At 44.7% G+C, this 26,684-nt stretch overlaps 1 protein-coding gene across 1 annotated transcript in view; it reads right to left on the reverse strand.

The window, feature by feature from the left end:
• GALNT16 (polypeptide N-acetylgalactosaminyltransferase 16) overlaps positions 1-26,684 on the reverse strand; it is a 74,048-nt gene that overhangs the window by 23,904 nt on the left and 23,460 nt on the right. Inside the window, exons 2-5 of the mRNA XM_054400125.1 lie at positions 20,698-20,713; positions 12,439-12,576; positions 8,570-8,668; positions 2,085-2,152 (exon numbers count right to left, since the gene is read on the reverse strand). Of these exons, the coding sequence (XP_054256100.1) occupies positions 2,085-2,152; positions 8,570-8,668; positions 12,439-12,576; positions 20,698-20,713 (321 nt within the window). The remainder of the gene's footprint in view (positions 1-2,084; positions 2,153-8,569; positions 8,669-12,438; positions 12,577-20,697; positions 20,714-26,684) is intronic.

Here is a 26,684-nt window from a genome sequence, read left to right on the forward strand (position 1 = left end):
ATGGAGAGACCACAGGGAGCCAAGGCTGCAAATCACCAAAATGACAAATAAAAGAGAGTCCTGTTATACAAAGTGATCTCATCTGCTCTCTTTGCCTTCAGCAGCTCGACTTGGCATTTCTCATCATTTGTTCTTGGGGCAGTTTCTGCTTGATTTTATTTAATAAAGGCCACAGGGATGTGACCCACTTCCTAGGAGACATCATTACATTAACACATGGATGCCTAACTGAGGGCTTTGCTGGTAGCTTGCCAGATGCTCAGGGCATCCCTCGTTTACATTGACCAGGGAAGACAACAGAGAGGAACAGCTACTGGCTCCAGCTTTGCTGTAACAATGAACAGTGGTTCTCTATTGTTCTTTCTCTGTCCTAGTCCTAGTGGAGGTCATAGGAATAACAATTTCTAACTTGTTCTTTTTCCAAGCTCCACCAAGTTCACCCCGTTTTCCGTGTCTATTCCACATTCCTTTTCACATCTCACCCACCCCTTTCTGCTGTCATCCTTCCACAGACTGAGCACTCAGGGGGAATACAAAGGCCATGAGCCAAAGTGCATCTCTTGACATGTTCCTGCACAAGCATTTCCACTCTCAAGGATGCATGCAATCTACAATCCCACTCTTGAGTGGTCACTTGGCAGCTGCTGCATCATCCAAGTGAAGTGGTGGGTGCTCTTAGTCACAGAGTATCAAGATTTTGCTGGACATCTATTACCAGGGAAGACAACACTCATCTTAGTCAAGTTACAACTTCAACTATGAGAATTCTTTTTATGTTATTCACTCTCCAGGAGTGGAGCACATCAGCCAGACTGCAGCTACTTGACAGAGCTGACAGATTCTGCGTCTTCAGAGAAACCAAGGCAGATATCAAAGCAAAGCACCAGACCTCAAACATGTGCTAAAGTGCCTCCATGCAGGTGCCTCTGGAGAGCAGCTGTATCCATAAATATCCAGCTGCCAGTAAAAAAAAAAAAAAAAAGAGAACTGTCATAGGATGGAGCTTTTTAAAACCTTTCTTTTTACCCAGGAGCCTAAATGGGGGTTTCTGGTTGAGCCCTGTGCAGGACAGGTACTGGAGATCAGCCACTCCTGATCTGGAACACTTCAGCTGAATGTGGAACACTTAGTATTGTTTGCTGGAAACCAGAGAAACACCCAACTCCCACAGCTGGGCACAGCTCAGTCCTTATCCAGATCACACTCTGAGGCTCTCAGAAACTTAAATCCTCAACTGCAGCATTCACATTTACTTCTTTTTTTTTTTTCCCAAAGCTACATAAATACTTAGCTGCAAAAGTAAGAGCAATGCTTCCTTACCTCAGCAGGCCAAGGTGGGCATTCTCAGATATCTGTAAAGGGTTCTGAAGGAGTAATTATCAATTATTATAACTATCACACAACTAGATTGTCCTTGAGTCTAGCACACATCATGGGAGAAGCAAGAAGTCTTCTGTCCCCACCACCTCACCACTGCTACACAACAGCAACCATACAGATGGAAGGAGTCCATAGCACCCACTCTGCAGGTCTGGTGGGACTCTTGCAAAAGACATTCCATCCCTGTGTCAAATTGCAGAAGAGGGTATGGTGTTGTCCAAAGCAATTACCCTTCTATGGCCTCCCACAGGGACACCTGTGATCCCAGACAGGAGGCAGGCAGTCTCACCTCAATTTGCCTGCAGGACTCCAGACAACAGTTTTCTGTCTGTAGGCTTGCATCCTCTTGCTCTCTTTAGTTTGTAATTCCCCATTCTACTTATGTAGACCATTACTACACAGATATCTGTGCTAAACAGATCACAAAATGGTGCATAATGAAACTAGACAAAGATCTCCAGTAATCTGGCCAAAACTGCCAAGCTGACAGAAAGGGAAAACCCTATGAAAGACAAAAAAAGTGGAAGAAGCTCTGGCCTCTGCCATGCATGAACATCAACTAAACACAGAAAAAGTTTCTCCCTTTTCATTTTCTCTTGCATACAGACAAGAGGGAATTTCTGTGAGGGAAGGGAGCTGACCAGAGCAAACAGAGGAAAACAAAGGGAAAGAAACAAGTACCAGGGAAATGGGTCCATACTTACGGTCTGAGCTGAAGTCATCCACCAAAATGACCTCCTGGATGAGGCTAGGAGGGGTGCGGTTCAGGACACTGTTGAGACCCAGGGAGGAAAAAGACAAATTTTGTGAGCTGCCATAGTAATAACAATGGTAGGACTGATACAAATCTGCTATGCTATGCAGAAACACCACACTCCAGTAATGTGAAAGAGGAAACCTCACCCTTGTACCAGAGTTCCTTGGCAGGAGCCAAACTGCAAGCAGGAATATCCCAGTGAGCTATAGCACCTCAGCTGCACCTTACAAGAGACCACAGCCAGGCAGCTGACTGCAGGACTTGCCGGGAGGCAACTAGCAAAGGATGCTGTAGCACACTCTCTGCCTCTAAACAGAGGCAAAGAGCAGAGCACCACCTATCCCAAGGCAGCCAGGAGACCATTCCTGTCTGCCAGGGTCTGGGCAAAGCTCATCACTGCTGAGGAGCAGTAAGAAAGCTGTCACTTTCTCCAGCAAGTTGATCTGTCTCAGTGCCATTGATGAAGACTGCTGGGGCTTTCTCACCAATTCCTTTCTATGAAAGGAAGGCAATTTGATTTGGCAGTATTCTAGAATATGGGGTTTATTTTTCCTCTTTTTCTTCTTACTTGTCTTTCTTTTAAATCAGCCCCACAACTGTTGAGAGGAGCCTCCTTCTAGCGGCTGGCTGCACCATATCCCACAGTATCCTCAGGACCAGAGTGGGTTTTTGTCTGCAGGACAGAGGTGCTTTCACATGCAAAGAGGAGAGAGAAAATCTTCTGCCCTCCTCCGAGGTACACTTGAGTCAGAGCAGCTTGATTCTGACCTCTTTGTCCCTCTCACTTCTTTAAAATATTTTAAATAAAACTTTCTTCTTCAAGTCCTTCATATTTCTCCTTTGAGCTTCCTCCAGTGTCTCTATGCACACACAGGTCCTCATTGCCCAGTAACACTTAGGGATCTCAGCAAGAAGGACAGGTAAGTAAACTTCAATATTAAAAGCTGGTAAACACTGTCCTTCAAGTTCTAGCAACCCATCTCATTAAGGAGCATCTGCACTTCGGACTGGGAGCAATTCTAGAGACAGATCACTGGCTTTTTTGTTTTATACAGGAAACAGACAAGAGTTCATCCCATATTCCCAGGAATGGAGCTGTAGAGAAATAAATTATCATCTTGCTAAGCAGCATCACTGATGGCTTTGCATACAGAGCCAAGAGATTCCTCACTTTGGGAGAGTTTTCTGTTGTCTCACACAGCAAAATCCTGACTGCTCTGCTGTTCAGAATCACATCCCACCCTATTTCAGATTTATGCTGCCTCATATGTCTCAGAGTATTTGTGTTTTGAGCTTATATGTCCCTAGATGACTGAGCTTGCATTTTTCAAAGCTGAATTTCATGTGCTTCTCCTGGCTTGTACCTCTCTGGATCCTCTAGCATAGTGGGGTGTGAGGTGGGGGATGTTCCTCTTTGCATTTCTAAGTGCAACTTCTCCTAGCAGAGCCTTCATCTGCATATTTTACAGAGAAGGTTGCCCTGTGCTGAAACTCTTGTCTGTGCAAACTCAGTGCAAAACATAACCAATCCAGACAGGCTGCACCCCACAGTATAATGGCTATAAAATGGTATTCTGCACCTTCTCCCAACTAGCCTGACTATTAGCAATGCTCACATTTTCTCCACAAGTTTCAGGTCTTCCAGCTCAACATAACTAGGAAAAAAAAAACCTAAACCAAAACCAAGCACCGCTTTCTCTTCTTCACCTGCCCACTGAATCTCTAGTAGAGAGAAAATACTCCTTGAGCTGTTCACAGCTCACTGCTCAGTCAGTGCCCAGCTCTTCTCTCAGCTCCACAATAATTTGCTGTGGATCCTTGGGAAAGGTACTTAATCTTCTTACACTTTGTCTTACCCATCTTTTTAACAAGAAACACAGTAATCCTGGTATTTCTCTTCAGTGAGGTGCAGTGACTAGCATAACAATCAATTACTTTTAGGCACAAAGTGTATTGTTAGGATTCAAAATCAAACAGCAATTGCCTTTTACAGCAGAAACACAGACTGTTCTCCCCTTATCTCATGGATTCCCTACCTTCTTTGTCTTTCTCACTCCTTCCTTCTTTCAGTGCCAATGTCCTCACTGTTGCATGACACCAAATCAGCACTGACAATGAGATTCTCTCCTCTGCTGATATGTCCATCCATCATCTGCTCACAGATAATCTCATTTATTCCAGATGTTAGCAGAGGAGCATCTTTTTTTACTTTGGTCTGAAATAATCTTGTCTTTTGCCATTATTTAAATTGTCATTGTAATGAGCTGCTGTACCAAATGCTCTAGCATTACAACAGCATTGTCTTAATCACAGTTTATACAGCCTCTCTACATAGGCACCAAACCACTGAGAGCTGTTTGAGTTCATTGACTTAAAGCCTGACTTTTAACAGTCCCTGCATACTGACTGAAGTCGGAAATAAAGACAAAGAAAGGGACCAGACACCAAAGCAAGAATGGTCACACCAGCAGAAGTGATGGTATTGCTTAATGACTAATCAGGCACAGACATCAATCACACAAAATGCCTTTTGAGTGACAGCTATTTCTGAAGAAGAACAGGATGCCAAGCAAGTAACTGGTTTAAGAGTGACAGCTATGTCCTGCTGAGGAAGAAATATCACACAGGAAAGCAGCTCTTGACTGACACCCATCTCTGCAGGACCAAGGATGCCAACAACGTGCCATCTGAATTGGCACATTCACAGGTTCTGGTGCGCAGCCCATTTCCCCTCTTCATTTTCCATACTCCCCTTCTTACTCTCTTGCTGAATGTTTTTAACCAGTTGGCTCCCTCTGTGCTGAAAACAAAATTTGTCTGAAAGGCTTCCTGCATGGGGACAGTGGGATACAGGGCAGCATGGCCTACTGGTGCACTGGCCTGGACTCCCTGGGATGCAGGTCTAGCTGCCTGTCACCTCTACCTAGGGCAGAGGAGAAAAATGGCTGGAGTCCACAGCAGAAAATGGCTGGAGTCCACAGCAGCAGGCAGATATGCTGCCCATGATGCCTCTGGGGACCAGAAGGGACAAGTGTGAAAGTGCTGGAGGGAATAAGCTACTTATAACAGTCACTTCTCTATTCCCTCTTTTCCCTAACACAAATCCTTCTCCCTCCTCAAGCGGCAACAACAGCACATCCTTCCCTTAACTTCCACCCAGCAGCAGAGATCTCAGGGTCAGCAGGACCAGCCTTGCAACTGCTGAGGTGCAAGAGGTGCTCATGTGAGTCCATGTGTGCACAGATGCAGCAGGGGTTAGCGAGAAGGGTGTGCAGATTAAGAGCTGTCTGCCATATTCAGATAACTCTGAAACAGACCATAACGCAGGAGTCTATTCCTTGGGACACTTCCTCAGACTTTTTGGTACCAGCATTGCCACTTAGCTGAGTTACCTTGCAGAGGTGTCAGAATAACACAGTAAGACACTATGTGGCTCAGGCAAGCACATTTAGGCTCCCTCTAGTTTTAATTTAAGTTCAGTGCTGGTATTCTTCTCATATTCCTACAATTTCCCAAAGTTTTGCAGCTGATTTTTGAGTGCCCAAATTCAGGCCCTCAACAGCCAGGCTTGCAAAGATCTTAGACACAAAAACTTCAATTGGTAGTACATTCTTTATTCACCTCTAAAGATCTGGCCTCTAAAATTAAGGTTTTCAGCTACAGAAAATTTTGCTCTTAGTGCTGCTCATTTCCACTAGTTGTCCACTTTTGCACCTACTTCTCTTATAGCATCCCCATAGTCTAATTATGATAAGTAAACTTGGGAAAAGGGCCATAATAACACTGGAATAATAGTTAACTTTCACCAGGTGTATCTCAAATGGTTAATTCTAATTATCTAAATAATCATGCTCTACCTGCCTTAAGAAAGCTCTTATGGATATAGAAATAATGACAAGCTGCAAGTCAGCAGGTAAGTAGGCAGTGCAATTTTACACCTCCTGTTGCTTAATATCTGAGTGATATTAAGCAACTGTGCAGACTCACAGCTGGGTCATAAACCAAACAGAATAGAACAGTCCTGTCCCTTTGACACTTGACTTATCCCAAAGTGCTGCAAAGTAATTACACATTATTTGGTGAACTGACTGTGGATGTGAATGGAGAGACAATTATAGCCACAGCAGCAACTCAGCCTAGTACATCCAGATGGGTTTTGCCAAAAGACAGGGCTCCCAGGTTACAGAAGAGGCCTTTAAGATAGGAAATCTGAAATCTGCCAAGTCCCTCTATAACATCAGTGTCACCCTGCAAGTGGGGCTTAGCTCTATGCCTCTTTTTAACAGTGCAGCCATGACCTATGCCTTCATCTCTGTGTACAACTGTCAAACCTCATGTGCCTCAAAGACAAGACTACTCGCCAATGGTTGGTTGTGTGACACTGCAAATACTGTGGGGCCCAAGAAGAATTCAGCCTTTGGGATCCCTTGTCAGACAGGGATAAATCACAGACACTTCTGACATTTGATGTAAGCACAGAGTAAATCAATCCCATGCACTGGCTGTAAACCATCTGGCAAAGAGGACTCCATCTGTAGCCAAAGGTCTGGAGGAAATGCCAACCATTTACAGCAGAGCGCAGCCAGCTTCTCATGACAGCCCTCCTCCAGTGGCAGCAGCAGGATTGCAGGGATGAGTTTGAGCAGATGGGTCATCCATTATTCAGGGTCTTTTTTGGGAGTGCTAGGATGCAGGATGCCACATCTGAGGACTGATAATACCACATCTTGAATGCTGTGTCCAGTTCTGGGCTTCCCAAGACAAGAAAAAGAGGGACATGCTGAAGCAGGTCCAGTAAAGGACTGGAGCATCAGATATTATTAGCTCAGGCTTAAAAAGCTGGGGTTGTTTAGCCTTGAAAAAAGAATGCTCAGAGCAGTTGCAGAATCTCCATCCTTGAAGACACTGAAAGCTAACTAGGCACAGCCCTGAGCAAACTACTCTAGCTGACCTTGCTTTGGTCAAGCCTGACCTGTTCACACATAGGCAACACTCATCTGCTCGTTAGTAGACATCGCTTCACAGGATCTGCACACCGATTTCTGTTTGTATGCATTACTGCTACTCTGAATGTCATTTTCTCTTACTTTTTCCTATCATGGCACCTGGTTATTTGATTGGCTACCTTGAGCTTTTTCTTAAGGATCCTACTACCATGGTTTCTGAGCACCTAACCATTTATTGTCTGACCTATGATGTAATTGACAGGAATCTCCTCCCGTTGTCCTAGCAGCACAGGTTTCAAACAAACCTGCTCATTCTCTGAACAGTGGCTCTGTAGAACTCATTTTATGGTTCAAATGAAGAGGAAATTATAGAGGCAAAAAGACAAAATGTGTTAATGCAATATATACAGGTGTCTGGAAACACAGTAGCACCAAACCTGGCAGACAGAACCCCAGTCTTCTGGCCATGAGGCCAACTTGAAAAACCCTGTCACTTATTCACAAAGCACATTTCTCTAAGCTTAGAGGATCTGTCAGGGCAAGAAGTGGTGATGATGAATAATGTATTCCTGTTAGCGATACCATCAGCTCAACCTTCTACCTGGACAGTTCACTCCTCCTTCAGTCTCAACAGGCTGGACCAGCTTTGTAAGCTTCAGAGACATGACTTGTTAAGACAGAAGGGCAGAGGTTATTTTCCATACAAAAACTAAAAGGAAAAGAGCCTCCCTGGGTTCTGTGTGAGTGATGGAAGGAGGAGTGAAGGAGTAGCTGGAACACTGATTTGTGATACAGATAACTGCATGCTTCTGTCTACATGGGGATGCTGACAGGCCTTATGCCACCTATTTACTTGGTTAGACATATCTATGGCTGATACTCAGATATGAGGTGATGCTGGTACCAGATAGCAAGTGTCCTGTGGGTTCAGCAAGGTCTGTGAGCAAAGGCCTTGAGAGGATCGGGTAGGCTATTGGGTTCAGCAATTGTTTACCAGCACCTACTGAGACCACAACAGCTTGGTTTCAATGAGACTTAGAGCTCATCAGCTTCTGCTTGAAAGACTTCCAAGCCCTCAGTGAGCCAGTCCAAGCTCCTCTAACAAGTGCCCTAGCAGGGAGCTGGCTGCTTATTCCCTTTTATGGAACACAATCCCTCAGCTGCATCTAACAACACATAGTGTCCCCTTTGGTCCTCCTTCACTCTTCCAAACCAAGCTCCTATAAACCATTCATGCCTGCAAATGTAGATGCAGCAGCTCCTTTCCTGCTGCTAATTATGGCCCCCCACCTGGGTCCATATGGTGGCTAACTACACATACGCTCTGCCAATCCAAGCCCCTCACCTCTTTGAGTGGGCCAGCTTAAAGGCACATCATCTCAAGCCCTTGGAGGAATACAGCCATCCTGTTTGTCCAACTGCTGGAAAATGCCTAATCCTCCACCAGTGCCGTTCCTTAGGGCCTAGCACCCCTTGCTGAACTCACCTCTTCACTGTGCGGAGCAGGGTAGAACGTGCCTCATTGTGGAAGGTGATGATGAGGCTGGTAGCTGGCAAGTCTGTGTCATAGTGTACAGAAGTGCACCTGCAACACAGGAGAGCAGAATTGTAAGCTGCACATCACCCACCAGCAGCCACTGTGGCAATGTGCCTCAAATTTCTAAAGGACAAGAGAAAAATATGCCAAAATCAGAAACAGCACTGTTGGGCTGCAGTAAGGGAAGCCTCAGCAACCCTTGTACCAAGGCAAGCAGAGCTTTAAAAGAACTGTGCCATTTGAAAGGCAAAGTTTTGAGGCTGTGATACCTAAAATTGTGATGCTGCATGCTAAGGACAGCACAGAGGTTTTATGGTGAACACAGTTTGAACATGGTGGACTCTAGGCCCTGGATTCTCCCATTATTCACATAAAATCCTCTTAATTCATGCACATGATAAAAAGATGCACAGCACTGGCACACCCTGGGATCACTGTACATTCTCCTAATATAGAATCATAGAATCAGTCAGGGTTAGAAGGGACCACAAGGATCATCTAGTTCCAACCCCCCTGCCATGGGCAGGGACACCTCACACTACATCAGGCTGGCCAGAGCCTCATCCAGCCTGGCCTTAAACACCTCCAGGGATGGGGCCTCAACCACCTCCCTGGACAACCCATTCCAGGCTCTCACCACTCTCATGGGGAAGAATTTCTTCCTCACCTCCAGCCTGAATCTCCCCACTTCCAGTTTTATTCCATTCCCCCTAGTCCTGTCACTACCTGATAGCCTAAAAAGTCCCTCCCCAGCTGTCTTGTAGCCCCCTTCAGATACTGGAAGGCCACAAGAAGGTCACCTCAGAGCCTTCTCTTCTCCAGACTGAACAGCCTCAACTCTTTCAGTCTCTCCTCACAGGAGAGGTGCTCCAGCCCTCTGATCATCCTGGTGGCCCTTCTCTGGACACCTTCCAGCATGTCCACATCCCTCTTGTAATAGGGGCTCCAGAACTGGACACAGTGCTCCAGGTGGGGTCTCACCAGAGCTGAGTAGAGGGGGAGAATCACCTCCCTTGCCCTGCTGGCCACACTTCTCCTGATGCAGCCCAGGCTCTGGTTGGCTTTCTGGGCTGCAAGTGCACATTGACAGCTCAAGTTGAGCTTCTCGACCACCAGCACCCCCAAGTCCCTCTCCTCAGGGCTGCTCTCCAGCTAGTCCCTGCCCAGCCTGGATTTGTGCTTGGGATTGCGCCACCCAGACGCAGGACCTTGCACTTGGTCTTGTTGAACCTCATGAGGTTGGCTTGTGCTCACCTCTCCAGCCTGTCAAGGTCCCTCTGGATGGCATCCCTTCAAATTGGATATACTTCAAATTCTTTGGATAGTGGGCTTCACAGAAAAGAAAACACTAGCCAGTGCTGTGATTCATATCAGGAAGCTACTGAGACACAACACTAATTCTCTGGCTAGCAATGGAAATTAATCCCTCCTCATCTAACTCTGTAATGTTAGGTACATACATTCATTTTTGTACTCAGAACCAAGGATTAACTGATCACCAAATTGCACAAGGGCTGCTCATACCCTGTGGATAACAAGGACTCTTGGAGAAGAACAACTCATAGATGTGAATCCTAGATCCAATCCTGGCAGATAGCAGGAATGGCAGATTTGGACTGACCTGCTCCTCCAGAGGGTCTGCCCGTATAATTGCAGCCAGTGTCCAACAGTAGTCAGTCTGCACTAATTCCCTTCTTGATGAAAAGCCCATAACTGAAATTGTGGCCTAGTGTTTTCAACAACTCAAGGCCAACACAGACTGAATCCATCCTGGGAGGGAATACAATTCAGGTGTTACAGCTGCTACTTGTATTCCCCCCATTTACTTACTACTATTTTATGGCTATTGCTAACTGTTACTGTTTTTATCATCACACTTAATCCTACTGACTAACAACTTTTTCATTGCAATATTTTATTAAAAGGACAGTAGCTTCTTACAGCAATTTTCAAACATATAAAAGAAGCCTTGATAAAAACTAAAGTGGAAAACCTTAGACCAGACAGGAGACATACCACATTTATTATTGTTTCAAAGTAGCTCCATGATGTAATGCATATAAAATGTATTAAGGCATCAGAAAGTGGAAAAGCAGAAGAGGTTTGTGTATGTGTTATTGGGGGAAGTCTTTCCAAGACCTCAGCTTTATTACAGCATCACAGAAGAGAAGGACAGAGTTTGTGCTTTGAAGCTGACCATTTCTTTCCTCTGGATCAAAAAAACAGCTACACACTAGGTCAAAAGGAGCTTGTAGAGCCAAGTATGACGTACATCCAAGCTATGATTGAGTGACATGCTACTGACCTATTGACCCACTACTCCTTAAATGAGGAGACAGGTCCATTCGTGACACAAGGATGGGCTTTCCTCAAACCACAATCTAACTTGTATCAGCTGAAATAAATTCTCAGCCCAAGTTGCCATCCCAGTAACCATTCCAATATTGTTACAAGGCAAGGTACTCAAACACACAGCTCCCTCACTCCCAAACTGCCACCCCTGCAAGGCAGAGGAACATGGAAATAGCTTTATCTGCTCCAGTTATACACTACTTGAGACTCCCCATTGATGAAAGGAATCCTTTCAAAGCTGAGGCCAAAATGGCCATACATTTCCAGGGAATCACAAACATGTTGTTCTTCAGACTGAAGTGCATAGCTAAGGCTTTTCACAAGAAGCAAGATATCACAGATCAAAATTAACAATAATTCACCTCTGAAGTGAGCTGGTTGTAGGCCAGAACATGACAGCACATTAACAGAAAACTGCAGTTCTGCAAGGCAGGGAGACTTGTCAGGAACATAGGACATGGCACCACTGCCTTCGAGCTGCTAGGAAGCAAATCCCAAGTATTAGGCTGGGAAACAGGAGCACAAGACTTTGATCTCACCACCAAGGTCTCAACAAAGCACCCTGATGGCTGTCAGTGCTGGCACGCTCACAAAGCTCTGTGTCTCCTGAGATTGCTTTCACAATGTCAATCAAGTTTGATGCCTGTTTTCCCACTCCCAGCAGCTGTGAAGTGTTGATTTGCAACCCTGGGTAGGGTCTAGGTTCCATGCCACACAAGCATTTTAGGCATGGTTAGTTTGCTTCTGTTTCTCATCCATTTGACACAGGTTGTTTTATACTATTCTATCACTATAAACCTACTATTTTCAAAGTACAGCACTACCTTTTGTACACAGGAAACTACAAAACTATTAGCAATTCAAGGATGAGTTTAGTCAGCAGAAAAAAATCACCCTCAGTGAAATAAGGACAGAATGATAAGTGCTTTGCAAGCCTTGAAATATTCATTGTATTCATATTTTTGTTTCATTCCCAGCCCAGACACCTTCATCCAAACAGAAACATTCAGGCTGGAAAGAAGGCACCAAACCAGCTTCAGACAGCCAGGGCACAGCAGGTGAGGAACACCAGAGTAAAGCAAAGCTGCAATAATGGCGTAACCTTGCAGCCATGACAGAGGGTCCCTGAGAGAAGCCGTGATCATGAAGGAAGTTGTGCAAAAAAAGCCAACTGTCAGATGAGCAATTTGAGCTGCAGCGGAAGTGCTGTGCTGAAACAACAAAATTATGCCTGGACCTGGGAGAACAGATGCTAGGAAAACAACAAGCTGGAGCCAAATTAGTCAAGGGGCTCTGTGCACTTTAGACCTTTCCAGATTAGCCAGAAAATATAATGAAGTAACAGACCAACACTGGTGAAGAAAAATGCAAATTGTCTTTTGTCAACATGGCAGAACAACACAGGAGGACAGTGGACTCCCCACACCAAGCAGCAGCCATGGCTTGGAGCAAGGTCTGCACGGTACCTGTAGTGCCTGGTGTCCCGAATGGGCCGATCGCTGCTGAGTTTGTCGCTCTCTAGCTGGTTAAAAGCATGCTGGCGGTAGGGGTCTTCTCCAGCCTTCAGCAGCTTTGAGGACAAGTAAGCCTTCTCATCAAAACCCCTCCGGCTGTTCTCTCCTTGGGGAGCCCTTGTCATCTACAGCAGAGACAAGCATCAGAGCATCAGGAAGAGAGGACAACTCGTGTCTGAACACAGGTAGTAAGTTCAGTGTACACTAAGGCAGGTTGTTGGCCACGCATCTGGAAGTGGCTCAGGCATGGGGGAAGACAGGACAGGCAAGAGCTTGTAAAGGAAAGCAGGAAAGCTTCACATATATAGTGTAACAATTGCCTTCTCCAAGGAAAATTGCAGGCCTTACTATCCTTACCAACGGAGCTTGGGATGAAAGCTGCTGTTCCTGATAGCACTGGTAGTGTCAAATGCTCTTTAGCACTTGTTACACAGAATGAATGAGGCTGCAGGCATTTTTGGAAACCCTTCCAAGCAACACAATCTGGAGAGGAGCCTCCAGCCAATGAGGCTGAAACACAAGACTTCCAGGAAAACCAGTTCCAGCCTTTGGGCAATTGCTATCACATACTGACAGTGCCTCAGGTGATTGAACAGGCACCCTGCTCTGCCTTGCCCAGTTCTGGCCAGTATCACTGAAGTCCATGATAAAGGTGGAAGCTGCATGTGACTGTGTCCAGTCCCCAGTAAGAACAAAAATACCTAGGCCATCCCTCCTCTCTCCTAATTTTCCTCTAGGCCACAGTGTCAATGCAATGTCAGCACCTGAAGACCATTCACTAGAGCCACTAGGAGGAAGGACAGGCACAGCTCTGGCCTGTGCTGAAATCTTAGACACAGGATTTTCTTTTGAAACAACCTAAAAAAACTCTAAAATACCCGCTTATAAAGCAATCAGGACTTTTTATGCAATAAAAGAAATTTAACAAACTGTCTGTTGTTGCTGTTTGATAGACCAAATCATAAAGGCAGTGCAAAATGCTTCCAAACTTGTATGAGGAAGTGTTGGATCTCCCTAAAACTGCTGGAAAAGGCACACCCATATCTCATCCAAAGCACTGGACAATCACCAGATCTTAAGCTCCTTCTCTGTAAAATAGTCTGGATATCTTCCAATACTAGGCTTAATCATGTTTCTCCCTCTGCTACAAGGTTTATTTCAGGAGTTTTAGAGGACAAGAGATGACTGGTCCTCAATATCACATAGCATTTTGCTGAGTCCTTTTAGTGGGTTGGAAAACAACTCAAGAGATCCAGAAACATGGGAAATTCCTTAAGCAGGAGAGCACTTGAAAGAACAAACACCTCTACCTTTCTCCAAGAAGGGCTACCCTGCAGTGGAGACAGCACTAGGAGAACCAGACAGTGATGGCAAATGAAATTCAGCATAGACAAGAGTAAGACAATGAACACTAGAAGAAACAAATTGAACTACTCATGCACAGTGATGGATTTCAAATGAACCATGACCACTTGGATTACAGATCTGAGCATCCCCATGGACCAGTTGTGCTGGTCTGCTGAGATGGGAAATACAGCAAATTGAGTGCACTGCAAAAGGGACAGGGAAAACTGAAACCATCATGAATACTGTCACACAAAATCAGTGACAGCTCAGCAACCAGGGACAGAATGCAAATTTTATCAAACTCGAGAAGGAAGCTATTGCAGGATGGAGACAAATAAAGGTTAGGCCTATTCCATTTAGAGAGAAGATGAATGAAGTGAGAAAAATAACCTGAGACTGGCCCATAAAATTATGTCTAATACAGCCAAGGTCATCCTGATATTCAGATTTCCCTTTCTCACCATACAAGAATGAGGCAAACATCTTTTCATGGGGAAAAAAAGCAACATTATTTTTCAACACAAAGAAACTTATTCAACCACTGTGGCAAAAGCCCAGTTTATCACACACCTTTAAATATTCTGTGGTCACTTGCTTGCCCTTTGCTACTTATCTGTTTCCCCAAGCCCTGGGAAATTAATGGCTGGTTTTGGTTTATATTGCTAGAGATGTCTTGCAGAATTCTGGAATAGGCAACACGTCTTCAAGTGACATTTTTTCAGGGTCTCTCAGAGGCTGGGAGCTCCCCTTGGGTGGAGCTCAGGGCAGGATCTTGCAGTCAGGAACAAGTCAGCAGTGGGGCAGCCCCAGAACTGGGCATCAGGCACCTCTCTGGGGACGGGCTGGGATGTGGGTCCACCTTGGCAGGGCCTAGGCCAGTCAGGACAAAGCTGTGGTGTCACTGGGGCAAAGGCTGACAGCCCCTGGGGTCCTGGGCCATGAGTAGGGTGGAGGGAGCCCTGGGGGACTGACAGGGGACTCTTGGGTGGGGTCAGGAGAGCCCATTACTGCCCTCAGGGTCATGACAGATTTAATCTTAAATTATTAAGAGTATTTCCTCTAGATGCTAGGGTTATCACATTAGTTGTACATCAATATTTCTCATATTTACCTTAGCCAGAATCTCTTTGTGCTCTTCAAAAGGAAAAAAAAAAAGGAGGTTTCAGGAAATGATAGCTCCAAGGCCCTAGCTTCAGCTTCTAGAAAGACAGCTGATCAACAGGTCATCAAACAACTGATTCCTGAGCAACAAGAAGATAATAAGGTAATAACTAGGAGCAAAATGAGATTTGTCAAGACTCCATCATCTCATACCAACCTAATTCTCTCCTGTGATGGAGTAATCAGTCTTCATGGTGTGGAGAAGCAGGACATAAGACACATTGTGACTTTGGTAAGGTTTTTGACAGTGGCTGGTAAGAAATTGTTATTAGCAAGATGGAGGAATAATAGATGAAACTAGATGAAACTACTGCAGAGTGGGTGAAACTGGTTGCAAGACCACTGTCAGAGTAGAATTACTGCCAGAGCAGAGGGGCTATGTTAAGACCAGATCTTAGGGGTTTCTGGATCCAGTGCCATATTTTCATAAGTACCTTGGATACTGAGACAGAGAATGTTTGTGAAATCCATAGGGAATCCATGAAAAATGTCACATGTGTTGGGGAACAGAAGAATTTAAGATTATCTCAACACAGAGAGAAAAAAAAAAAAGTCTGAAAACCGTAAATGCAATTCAGTAAGGGCACCACAGATATCTACAGTTCATCAGGTCTGTACTAATACAAAATAAGCAAGGGAAGAGCTCCTCAGAAAACCTCTAGATATTACAGATTACTACAAAACACAAAAAGCAAAGTCAGATTAAGAGAGGAGAACAAACATCATTCTAAGTGGAGCCCAGACAGCTATGAATAAGCCCGATAAAGTGAATACAAAGCTTATCATTAAAGACTGAATTGCTCTATTAGATTCTTTTTCTAGGATATATATATTTGACTACAGGATATTTATCACTGCTAATTCAAAACTTACTTGACAGGAGAAGCACAGGTTCATTACAACTACAACATCTAGGAAATAAGTTACCAGTTCCCTGCTAAACTCTGAGGAGGTCAGACTGAGGAGTTTTCCTCTGAGAAGCGCAGACTCAAGACTTTTACCACATCAACAGGACAATTCGTACTCTGAGTTTTTTATGTGGTCACACTTCCTAAAATCCCCATGCCTGATGCTGCAGATACAACTGGGAGTTATGGGAGCAAAAGAGCCTAGGTCCTTTTGACTGATCCTCTGTGACAAACCCCTAAAACCTGCTATGTGAAAGAGGAAATAAAGATAAATAGGCAGTACAAACAGATTCATAGATTCAGTCAGGGTTAGAAGGGACCACAAGGATCATCTAGTTCCAACCCCCCTGCCATGGGCAGGGACACCTCACACTACATCAGGCTGGCCAGAGCCTCATCCAGCCTGGCCTTAAACACCTCCAGGGATGGGGCCTCAACCACCTCCCTGGACAACCCATTCCAGGCTCTCACCACTCTCATGGGGAAGACTTCTTCCTCACCTCCAGCCTGAATCTCCCCACTTCCAGCTATATTCCATTCCCCCTAGTCCTATCACTACCTGATAGCCTAAAAAGTCCCTCCCCAGCTGTCTTGTAGCCCCCTTCAGATACTGGAAGGCCACAAGAAGGTCACCTCGGAGCCTTCTCTTCTCCAGACTGAACAGCCCCAACTCTTTCAGTCTGTCCTCACAGGAGAGGTGCTCCAGCCCTCTGATCATCCTGGTGGCCCTTCTCTGGACACCTTCCAGCATGTCCACATCCCTCTTGTAATAGGGACTCCAGAACTGGATGCAGTGCTCCAGGTGGGGTCTCACCAGAGCTGAGAGGGGAGAATCACCTCCCTTGACCTGCTGGCTGTGCTTCTCCAGATGCAGCCCAGGCTCTGGTTGGCTTTCTGGGCTGCAAGTGCACATTGACAGCTCATGTTGAGCTTCTCGTCCACCAGCACCCCCAAATCCCTCTCCTCAGGGCTGCTTTCCAGCCAGTCACTGCCCAGCCTGGATTTATGCTTGGGATTGCCTCCACCCAGATGCAGGACCTTGCACTTGGTCTTGTTGAACCTCATGAGGTTGGCTTGTGCCCACCTCTCCAGCCTGTCCAGGTCCCTCTGGATGGCATCCCTTCCCTCCAGCATGTCTGCTGCACCACACAGCTTGGTGTCATCAGCAAACTTGCTGAGGGTGCACTCAATGCCACAAATATGAGTGTCTACAACAGTGATTAGCAAAGTAGTTTACACAGATTAAGGTCTGTCCAAAACATTGCTGAGACCTCCAACAAAATTCACATAGCAAAATTTCAGAAAATACTGTAAACCTTCTAATCCCATTTTACCATTTCTCATTTCTGCTTATGCTTTTCTCTTTCAGTGATAGAATGGACTGAGATGCAGTTCTGCTGTCGAAAGCACGTTCTTACTTGAGTTGTCACATTGTTGGACTCGATCTTAAAGGTCTTTTCCAACTATGATTCTATGGTTCAAGAGACTAGAAACTATTTAAGTAGTGAAATTAACTTTGCAAGAAACAGATTAAGGGAAAGGAATTAATACTACACACATCTGTGAAAACTTGAGACATTCCTTTCTCAACTACCACAGTAGTATTCCTCTAGGCCTGATAACTTACGAAATAGCAAAACTGTAACAGAGACAGTGTCACTCAACTACATACATTGCCACTGTTTGCCACCAAACATAGGCACATTAGCTCCAATATTGTGCTAACAGCCACTGAAACCAGAGTGTTGGAGACTTCAGTGTCCCAAGATATTTTTCAGTGACAGTAGGCTTGACCGAATTCAAAAAGGATAACCATACTCCAGGGGTCATGGGGAATCATTACTTAATCAGAGTAAAGTATAAAAACTCTCAAAGGTGCCTTTAATCATTGTCCAGTTGCTGTGAAACCAGCCCAAGAGCAGTTTTATATCACAGGACACATACTCTGCAGCTCTTGCATCTCTTTCTTACAAACATTTAGTGCTAGAACAACAAACGGAGCAAGGGGCTGCCACGCTTCTCCATTGCTTTAGGCTGGCATCAGCTCTGTTAAACCCCAATCTGTCCCCAGTAAATGTCCCTCCCTGGAAGAATTAACAAACCAGGAAGGTCTAATTGTTGAATACAGACACAAAGCAAGCCAGAGAGAAACAATCTCAACAAACCTTCTTCACTTTTGAGGCCTCCATTTGATTTATTCTTCTGCCACAGCCTCACATACTGCCATGAATCCCCAACCCTGCAAGCAACTCCCTCCCGCCAAGCCCTGTAGGTCCAACCTCCCTTTGCAGAGGTTTCCCTTCTGACCTGGTTTAATTCTATCTTCAGCCCACTGGATTAAGATACAACCTTGCTGGCTGAGGAAATCCTCTTCCTTGTTCAGGGTCAAGACACCTCTGTAAACCACAGCAGCCTCAGCACAGTGTGAATTTTTCTCTGTGGACCACTCTATTTGCTCTGTGCTGTCCCAGTGACCTGAAGACAAGTCCTAGAGAGGACTGAACAGCCTAGCACCACCACCACCACCAACCAGATGCTGGGGAGCACAGTAGTGCCTGGAAATGTTATAGAGACAGGTACTGCTCTGCTCTGAAACCCACAGCACACAGATGTGCTATGAATGGCACAGAGCACACACAAGGCAGGACAGTGAACTGCTGCCAACTGCCAAGAAAATTCCCAGGCAACAAGCTACTCAAGATGGGCTGAACCTGTAAGATAGCGTCTCTTGAATGCCTGTTGCCAGAAGCATTTGTTTTGGAGAGCACGTTGCATTTCTACTTGGGTTTAGGAATCCCAGATGCAAACATGGCTCTTGTTATGTCTCATGAAATAGTCTGTGTGCTTTGAAAAATTATTCAAGATACTGACAGCACAGGGACTATTTTATTTATGCTTTAACCGTGAAAAGCATTTTAAATGTGGTTTAGGAGCCATGCTCCTATGGAACTTCTGTTATGAAATGTTAATAAAAATTACTACAGTTAAATAGAATCATCTTTGTTATTCAAGAAGTGCAAGTGCTGACAGAGGAGCTCAGAGGCTGATCTGAATGTTTTCTTTGTGTATGCTACAAACTGGAGTAACACAATGGAAGCAGTAAAGATAGTTGGATTTATCAGCTCTCACAGCAGCTAATTGGCCACCAGAAATTTTCTACTGCCATCAACACTGGACAATCTTGAGGCCTGCTGTCAATTTCAAATAGTGCTGGAGAGACCAGTTGTGGTTCACCAGCAGAGGCTATTTTCAATGTCATCTGAGAAGAAGCCATGGTTGCCAGCTCACAGGGTTTCTCCAGGTCCTGAGACAGAGCTGTAGTTCCCAAGGGATGGTGGGAGTTAGAAGCAAGAAAAGTCTTCTGGGGCTTGCTTTCCACCACTGCTGCTTGCCAAAGGTGCCTCTCCACAAGGTTTATTTGTCTTCTAAGTGCTAGATGCTCAGTGACCACTTTGGCATTACCTGAACCCTAATTTATAGCATCTGTATCAAGACAGACAATGCCCTCATGACTGGGGGTAGTACCTATGAAGCCAATAACACAGTTCAAGTGAGAGCGGTCTAGGTCTTCATTAAACCTGTCAGTTACAGAAATTGTCTCTCAGTCCACTTCCCCACCTTATACTGTCTGCACAAACACAATGTGCTTCCCCTACTGATGTACAAATCTATTCCCTTTGAACTCAAGTGACCTACATTCAGCCTTTCCCTCCTACTGAATCACAGCTGTTTAGAGTGACAGATGCTGCCACAGATATTTTCACAGAGAAGGAGAAAGCAACTTTAGACCTCATAAGCTGCTAAAGTAGTCAGCAGTAGACTAGTTACCCAAGAGATGAGCAGAGGTCAGCTAGCACTGAGGAGCAGGGACTGCTCCTAAAATATTAAAATATTTAATTACATTAAGCTTGGGGATCATTTTCTTTGCCTTCAAGATCATGCTGTAAAGGCTTTTGCTAAGGCCAGAGAAAGGAAGTCGAAGTACCTTTTTAATCATTCATCCTCAAGAGTTAAGAGCTAAGAGCTTTAAACAGAGATTAGAAGATTAAGAATAAAAAAGTGTGGGTTTGCAACTAGCCAGCACTCCACAGAAATACTGTGCACATGCACAGCTGAGCCAGGAAGAAAAGAGGACACTTCACACACCCGCTAGCAGGAGATGGGAATTTCTCCCCTTATTCCAGCAAGGAAAGATTTTTCCCAAGCATGGTTTTGTTAGTGGGTGTTGCTCAAATAGGTGTGATTGATATTACACGATTCCACACTCTCTCTTCTCTCCCCATATTAATCACCTGATAGATCCTATTGCAGCCTCTCACAGATAGCTGCACCATGCATGTGGGAAGCATGGTACATCCTGCAGAGATGGAGCTGGGTGGCTGACTGGCCTTAGGGAGACACACTCCTCCCTTTGTGCCAGCCCAGGATACCATGCTGCTCCTGGAGGCTGGCCCCCAGCCCCACAGATTGTCTTCCCAGGAACTAACATGGTCTTGAGAAGTCAGGTAATTTACCAGGATGCTCCACACAGGTCTTCCTCACACTATCTTCTGAACATCAGGCAGAAAGGCTCTTGACAGGGCTCGGTGGTTGGGCATTAGCTAGGCCCAACATGAAAATGAAGCTTGTAAGTTAAACAACAGCCAAAGTGGTATTTAACAGAGTGACAATACAACTCCTCATGCTGCTGCTGAATCATGATCTAGTTTCTTAGAGAAGTTCAAGAATGACCTTCAGCTCACAATGCAGACTTGTATTTCAGAGGTTCAAAGCCATGAGATCTATCACCAGGGACTCTGCTGGTATTCCTTCTGTAGTGAAAAAGGTGATGGTGCATATGCATCCTTGGTTTATAACAAAAATGAGTCCTTAAGCACAAGGCCTTGTTCACTCAGATATGCTTTCTGCTGGGCATTCAGCTCCGTGGCATGCTATGCTGTCTTTTAATAGTGGGAAAATTCATTGTCTATTTGTCAGTGAAGAGTTGAGAATATCAGGCTGTTAGCATTTTGTTTTGGAGCCAAATGATATTCCATTCTAATCAGTTAATTTTTCAGTTACTGCATTGCTCCAATTCCAGGACTCAGCAATCAATTTGAACTGACAGAACCCTAAGAGTCACCCTCTGCTGCTGCTTGGTCTCCCATTTGCAAAGGCATTAAATTCACCTCCCCAGCAGCAAATTTAATCAATGATGCATACTAATGAAGAATCATGCAATGGGCTCATATATGCCTGCCAACTATGAAAAAACCCTGTGTTAGGCTATGCAGGCCTTTGTCATCCTAGACCTTCAATCACATTATCAACAGAGACCTCCTTAACAGTCTCTCTGCTCAGCCACTGTCAACTAGGAAAAAGCTGGGCATATAAGGAAGAGCAGAACCATTAAAGCAGACATCACAGAAACACACTCAGGACTGGTATGGCCAAAGCAAGCCACTGCTCATGGAACTACAGTCTTCCCCGTGCACAAAGCACTGTGGTCTCTTACACCATTACTTGTCTTGTTCTGCAGATATAAACTGCAGCAAAACAAAGTCAATGGTTCTGATGACCAGCAAGGATCTTTACAATCCAGTTCTCTAGCAATCCCCATCCAATACAAAGTGCAGCCATCAGCTGACTCCACATACACAGTTCCATTGCAAGATCATCATCCAAAAGATGCAACTCCTAAGTTATGTTGCTAGAATTCACAGCTTTTCTTCTGAAAGGAGAATCTTTGTTTCCATAGTTGCAGAGGAGGAAAAGGTGAGTATCTCAGAACTTAGAAGGCGAAGATAAAGGACACAACACTTGGTTTTCAAACCAAGAAATGTTTGAATGTTTGGGGTCAGCAGTAACACTGCTACAGAATCCTTGGGCTGCAGCTGAGTTTTGGCCTCGCTAAACCATGAGTCTGATAAGGTAGATTTTGGGAGCTGCTGGATTTGAATTCCTTTATTGAAAGCTATGTCTGACATTTTTCTCCACATATTTAGCTAGTTAGTTTTTGCCCAAATTTCATTTCCAGAAAGCTCTCAGAGCCCTGCAACCTCCTCCCACTTTTCTCACATGACACAGACTGCACTGCTGACCACTTCTCCCCTTCACAGCTGCCTGGACCACAAGGCAGCCACCAGCTAAGAAGTTTGCACTCTGTGAGGAGGTTCTCAGAGTTCATGCCTGGATCACAACAAAAACATGAGTGTCTGTTTCTGATAGCTGGGACTGTGGTCGTAACATTTTGCTTCCTAGAAGAGTGTTGCATGAGTATAAGCAATGCTGCCAAGGAAGACAGTTTTCTCAAGATACATTGCATACTGTTTTAAAACTTATCTTCTGGAGTATGACAGCTGAGTATAACCAGTAGACTGACTGACCTGCATTTATGTCTTTGGGTGATGTAAGAGACTTGCTACCTCTTATTGCCTAGGAGCACTCTGCAGGTGCCTTTTTCACCACACAGATTTCACCAAAGAGAGAGAACAGCTCCGAAAAAAACCCAAAACAAAACACAAGTACTCTGATGGGTCAGAGAATCTTGCCTGGGCCTGCAGCAGCCTTCTTAAATATGAATGAAAAACAATCCTAGGTGCATACAAGTCCTGTCACTGCTCCCTGAAAACCACAGGGATGCTCACAAGGACGTTCTCTGCTCATTGAAGTCTTCTTGCTCTTCTCTGCAGAATGCAGCATAAAGCACAGAGGATTTGTTTGTGTTGGAAAGAACACAACATACAAGTCTGAGGGTGCCATAAGTGGCAAAATTCTCGGTGACTGATTATCAGCAGGACAGGATTTCAATCACAAACATACAGAGAGAACCAAACACACAGGCAGAACTCCTAAAGGTCCAAGTTTTCCACCACCTTTCAGTCTTTCCCACTCCTCATTTTATTATGATCTATTGGAAAAAAAAATCAAACTGCTTAACACACTGAATTTCCCCTTTCTTCCAGAAAATGGCTTATGTTTAGAAACCATTTTACATAACATGTTGTTAAGTAGCCTTCATTACCCAGAAAACAAATAATGTATACATGTCTAGCAGGAGGCTGCTGTGGCAAGGTAAAGGCTAAAAGCAACACAGCTTGTTAGAGACATGGAGTCTGTAACACAATTAATTTTCCCTGAAGAGAAAAAGGTTTTTGAGATATCCTTCACATTTCTGGCTCACTTTTGTTGGGTTTTAGCATTTCTGGCTCCAGAAGAGAAAATGAAGATGAACAAATATGAACAAATGAAATGTGCTGATGGGTTTGTTTGAAGGGGGTTAAAAAAAAAGAAAAAAAAATCATAAAACCAAAACCAGACCTGTGGTTGCAAGCATGGGGACATACAGCACCAAAGATATCACAAAATAAACTTTTAAAGAACAAAGCCAGAAAACCAACCACCCAAAAACTTGAAAGAACTGTTATAGACAGAACAAGATGCAGGAGGCCTATCCTTAAATGACAGAATTCTGTCATTACACAGCTTGGAATAAGCATTTCTTCCTGCAGCTGGCTAGATGTAAAAGGTATTCTATATAATCAGCTTGAATGTGGCAGGGGCATGGACCAACAGTACCCAGTGTGTTTGCCTGCATGCCCTACATCAAGCAGTCTGTCCCTACCACTGCTGAAGGGAGTCTGACCAGCAAGATGCCCAATGCTGGTAAAGAACAAAGCTCTTCAGCAGAGCAGCACCTCACACTGAATAAACTGGGTTTAATGGTCCAAATATTTTTTTTATTAGTACAAAGGCAGCTGACAGTGAGATCTCTATGCACCAGAGCATGCACTCATGCCCACTGCTCATAATTATGCCAATTGCCAGGACATCATTTTTCATGTTGTTCTCCCTGATTTGCAGATATTTAAGCAAAATGAGTTGATGAAGGGCTCTTCACTGTCTATTAATGCATATACTATTTCATACAGCTCTCTCCCTTGCTCCTTCCTCCCCAAACCAACATGAACAGGCTTATTTAAGGTTGTAGAGTCAAGCATGCAGCAGAAAGAATCCTGAATTATGAGTGCCAGCACAAAACTAGCTCTACCATGCAGGTCCACTACAACCATTAATTGGCATGACTGCAGATAATCACATGCCAACACGTGCCCTGACACAGGAGACTGAGCTCCCCAGAGTTCTTCTGCTGCTTCCCTGTGATCACATGCAAAGTAGAACAGAAACAAGTGACATGCCAGAAGCATCCAGATCAAGTCTCCAGTGATAGCTCACACTCAATAATTTCAGTAAATTTGAAGCCAGAAATGGTAGTCAGGAAGAATCAGCCTGCGACTTGTTCCCAAGGGGATCCAGAACAGCAGCAAGCCAGAGAAGTCCTTACATTACAAGCAGCAGCTTCCTTTTCATGAACCAAAATCCTTTCAGGATCATCCCTCAGAGAGGGCTGCATAGAAGCAAGACCTCTTTTCAGAAGCAGCATTTGGAAGAATTTTCTCCTGTTCAAAGTCAGGCTTTCTCAGCACAGATCTTCTCCCCCTAACATCAGCCTCCATGATTATAGCAAGGTCCCCTATACCTTCATAGAAGGATATACCTGGCAGAAGTTCCTTCCCTTTTTCTTCTGTCCTGTAGCCCAGTCCTGCCATACTTTTGGGAGATGCTGTGGAGGGGAAGGTAGTTGAGTTACCAAGAAATCCCAGGCTTTTGCGGTGCTGTGGAAGAACCTGCTCCATCTCAGTCAGAAACTTAAAGCTTTCTGTTACTGGCACCTCCCCTCCTACTTCACTGCTAGTAACAGAGTGAAAGTGGAAAACAAGAACGAAAACAAAGCAAAACCCAGAACCACTGCACACACAACTAAACACTCTACCAGGGAAGAAGCTGAGCTCGCTTTGCCTTCTTTCAGGCCTGCTGTTGAATGTGCTGCTGGAAGGTGCAAACAATACACTATATGCAAGATTAACTTGTCTTCAGCAACTAGTCAAAGCCCAAAAATAATCCAATGAGAGGCCAGAGTGTTCTTAAACTGCAGAACATTCCAGTGCCGGTACTGTAATCAGCCATTTCTGTTCAAGTGTAAAAGTGCTGGGAAGTGCATTTGGCCCCTCTTCTCTCATTGCCTAGGACAATGAGAGAGGAAGCAATGACAGGCAACGCCTCAACACCATGCAACTGCTCCTAGCCTGACTCAAGCAGAAGGAGAAGTAGGTCTCATATTTGGAAAGATCCTAAGGTGTCATAAACCTGCTGCTGTTTCCCTTCACAGTATCATTTCTGTCCATGATTGCATATGCAACCACCAGGGCATAGGCTATAAAGCCCAAGCCTGCAGGTCATACAGAGTTCTGTCTGCATTTCAAGATGTTTGTTACCATAGCAATACCACAGTAATTTTTAGTTTGTTTTGTTGCCTTTTTTTTTTTTTTTTTTTAAAGCTAGGCTCTTATCCAGTGCAAACAGAGCCAATTCTCAATTATATAAGAAGGTAACCTTATTGTGGCTTTCCAGTATCTTAAGGGGGACTATAAGAAAGCTGGGGAGGGACTTTCTAGGATGTCAGGTAGTGATAGGACTAGGGGGAAGGGAGCAAAACTAGAAGTGGATAGATTCGGATTGGATGTTAGGAAGAAGTTTTTCACCATGAGGGTGGTGAGACACTGGAACAGGTTGCCCAGGGAGGTGGTAGAAGTCCCATCCCTGGAGGTTTTTATGGCCAAGCTGGATGTGGCTCTGAGCAACCTGATCTAGTGTGAGGTGTCCCTGCCCATGGCAGGGGGGTTAGAACTGGATGATTTTGAGGTCCCTTCCAACCCTGACACTTCTGTGATTCTGTGAAACTAATACTTGCAGCGTGCTGTGGAACACAGCAGAGCCTGCCACCTGGGAGCAGGGTGATGAGAGGAGATGCTCAGCTCCTGCCTCACGACCTACTGTGATTGCCAGGCTCTGCTCACTTCATTCACCAAAGCCAATTCTGATGCCTGCACCCAGCATGGTGATGCTACTGACCCACACCGATGAGTGCCACACTACTGCACCTCCTTACATCCTTGGAGAGCTGCTGTGATTAACTTTTCTCAGAACAGTCATCAGACTGTTATGAGCATCCACTTTCAGCTTCTCCTTTAAACAGATGAGACAAAAGTAGTTTACAAGACCAGCACAAATATCATAAGGCAAACTTTTTCTTCAATGAAAGAGTCTACTACCAGAGTTTGTCAATGATCTACAGAAGCCTTCATACAGCTATCATAAGGAGGTTTCCTAGATCTGCCATATCAATGGCATACACTTGTCAAAAGGTTGGGTTTCAGAATTTTGTTCATGAGCTACTCCAAAGAACCTGAAAACCATGAAATGATTGTCAGACATTTACCCTCCCAAAATACAACTAACTGTGGTCATGTTCAGACTCAAGTATAGCCAAGGGATAATCCTTCCAGAAGCAGAAAGATATTTTTTGCCAGAAGTTTTGTTTTGTGGGTGTTTTTTTATTGGTTGGGTTTTAGTTGTGGTGGTGTTTTTTTTTTTTTAAAGCCAAACTCTTGGCACATTTGGGCTACTCAAGAGAGCTGATCCTTTAGCAACAAATGCCCCAACTAGGGGGAGTAGAAGAGCAGCTTAGCAGCACATGCTTCATTAGAAATCAGCAGTTAAGTTGAACAACAGGAAACTGTCTCACAGCATTAAATCATAGTAAGATACATCCACCACAAAGTGAAGCAATTTTTTTGCACACCTATCCTCTTGGTTTGCTAGGACTGCACACTACCCATTTCTGTATACCAGTTCACAGAGGAAAACTGCCTGGCACTGCTCCTGCAAATGAAGACTCAGCCC

Source organism: Indicator indicator, chromosome 4 (genome assembly GCF_027791375.1).
Source record: "Indicator indicator isolate 239-I01 chromosome 4, UM_Iind_1.1, whole genome shotgun sequence".
NCBI lineage: Eukaryota > Metazoa > Chordata > Aves > Piciformes > Indicatoridae > Indicator > Indicator indicator.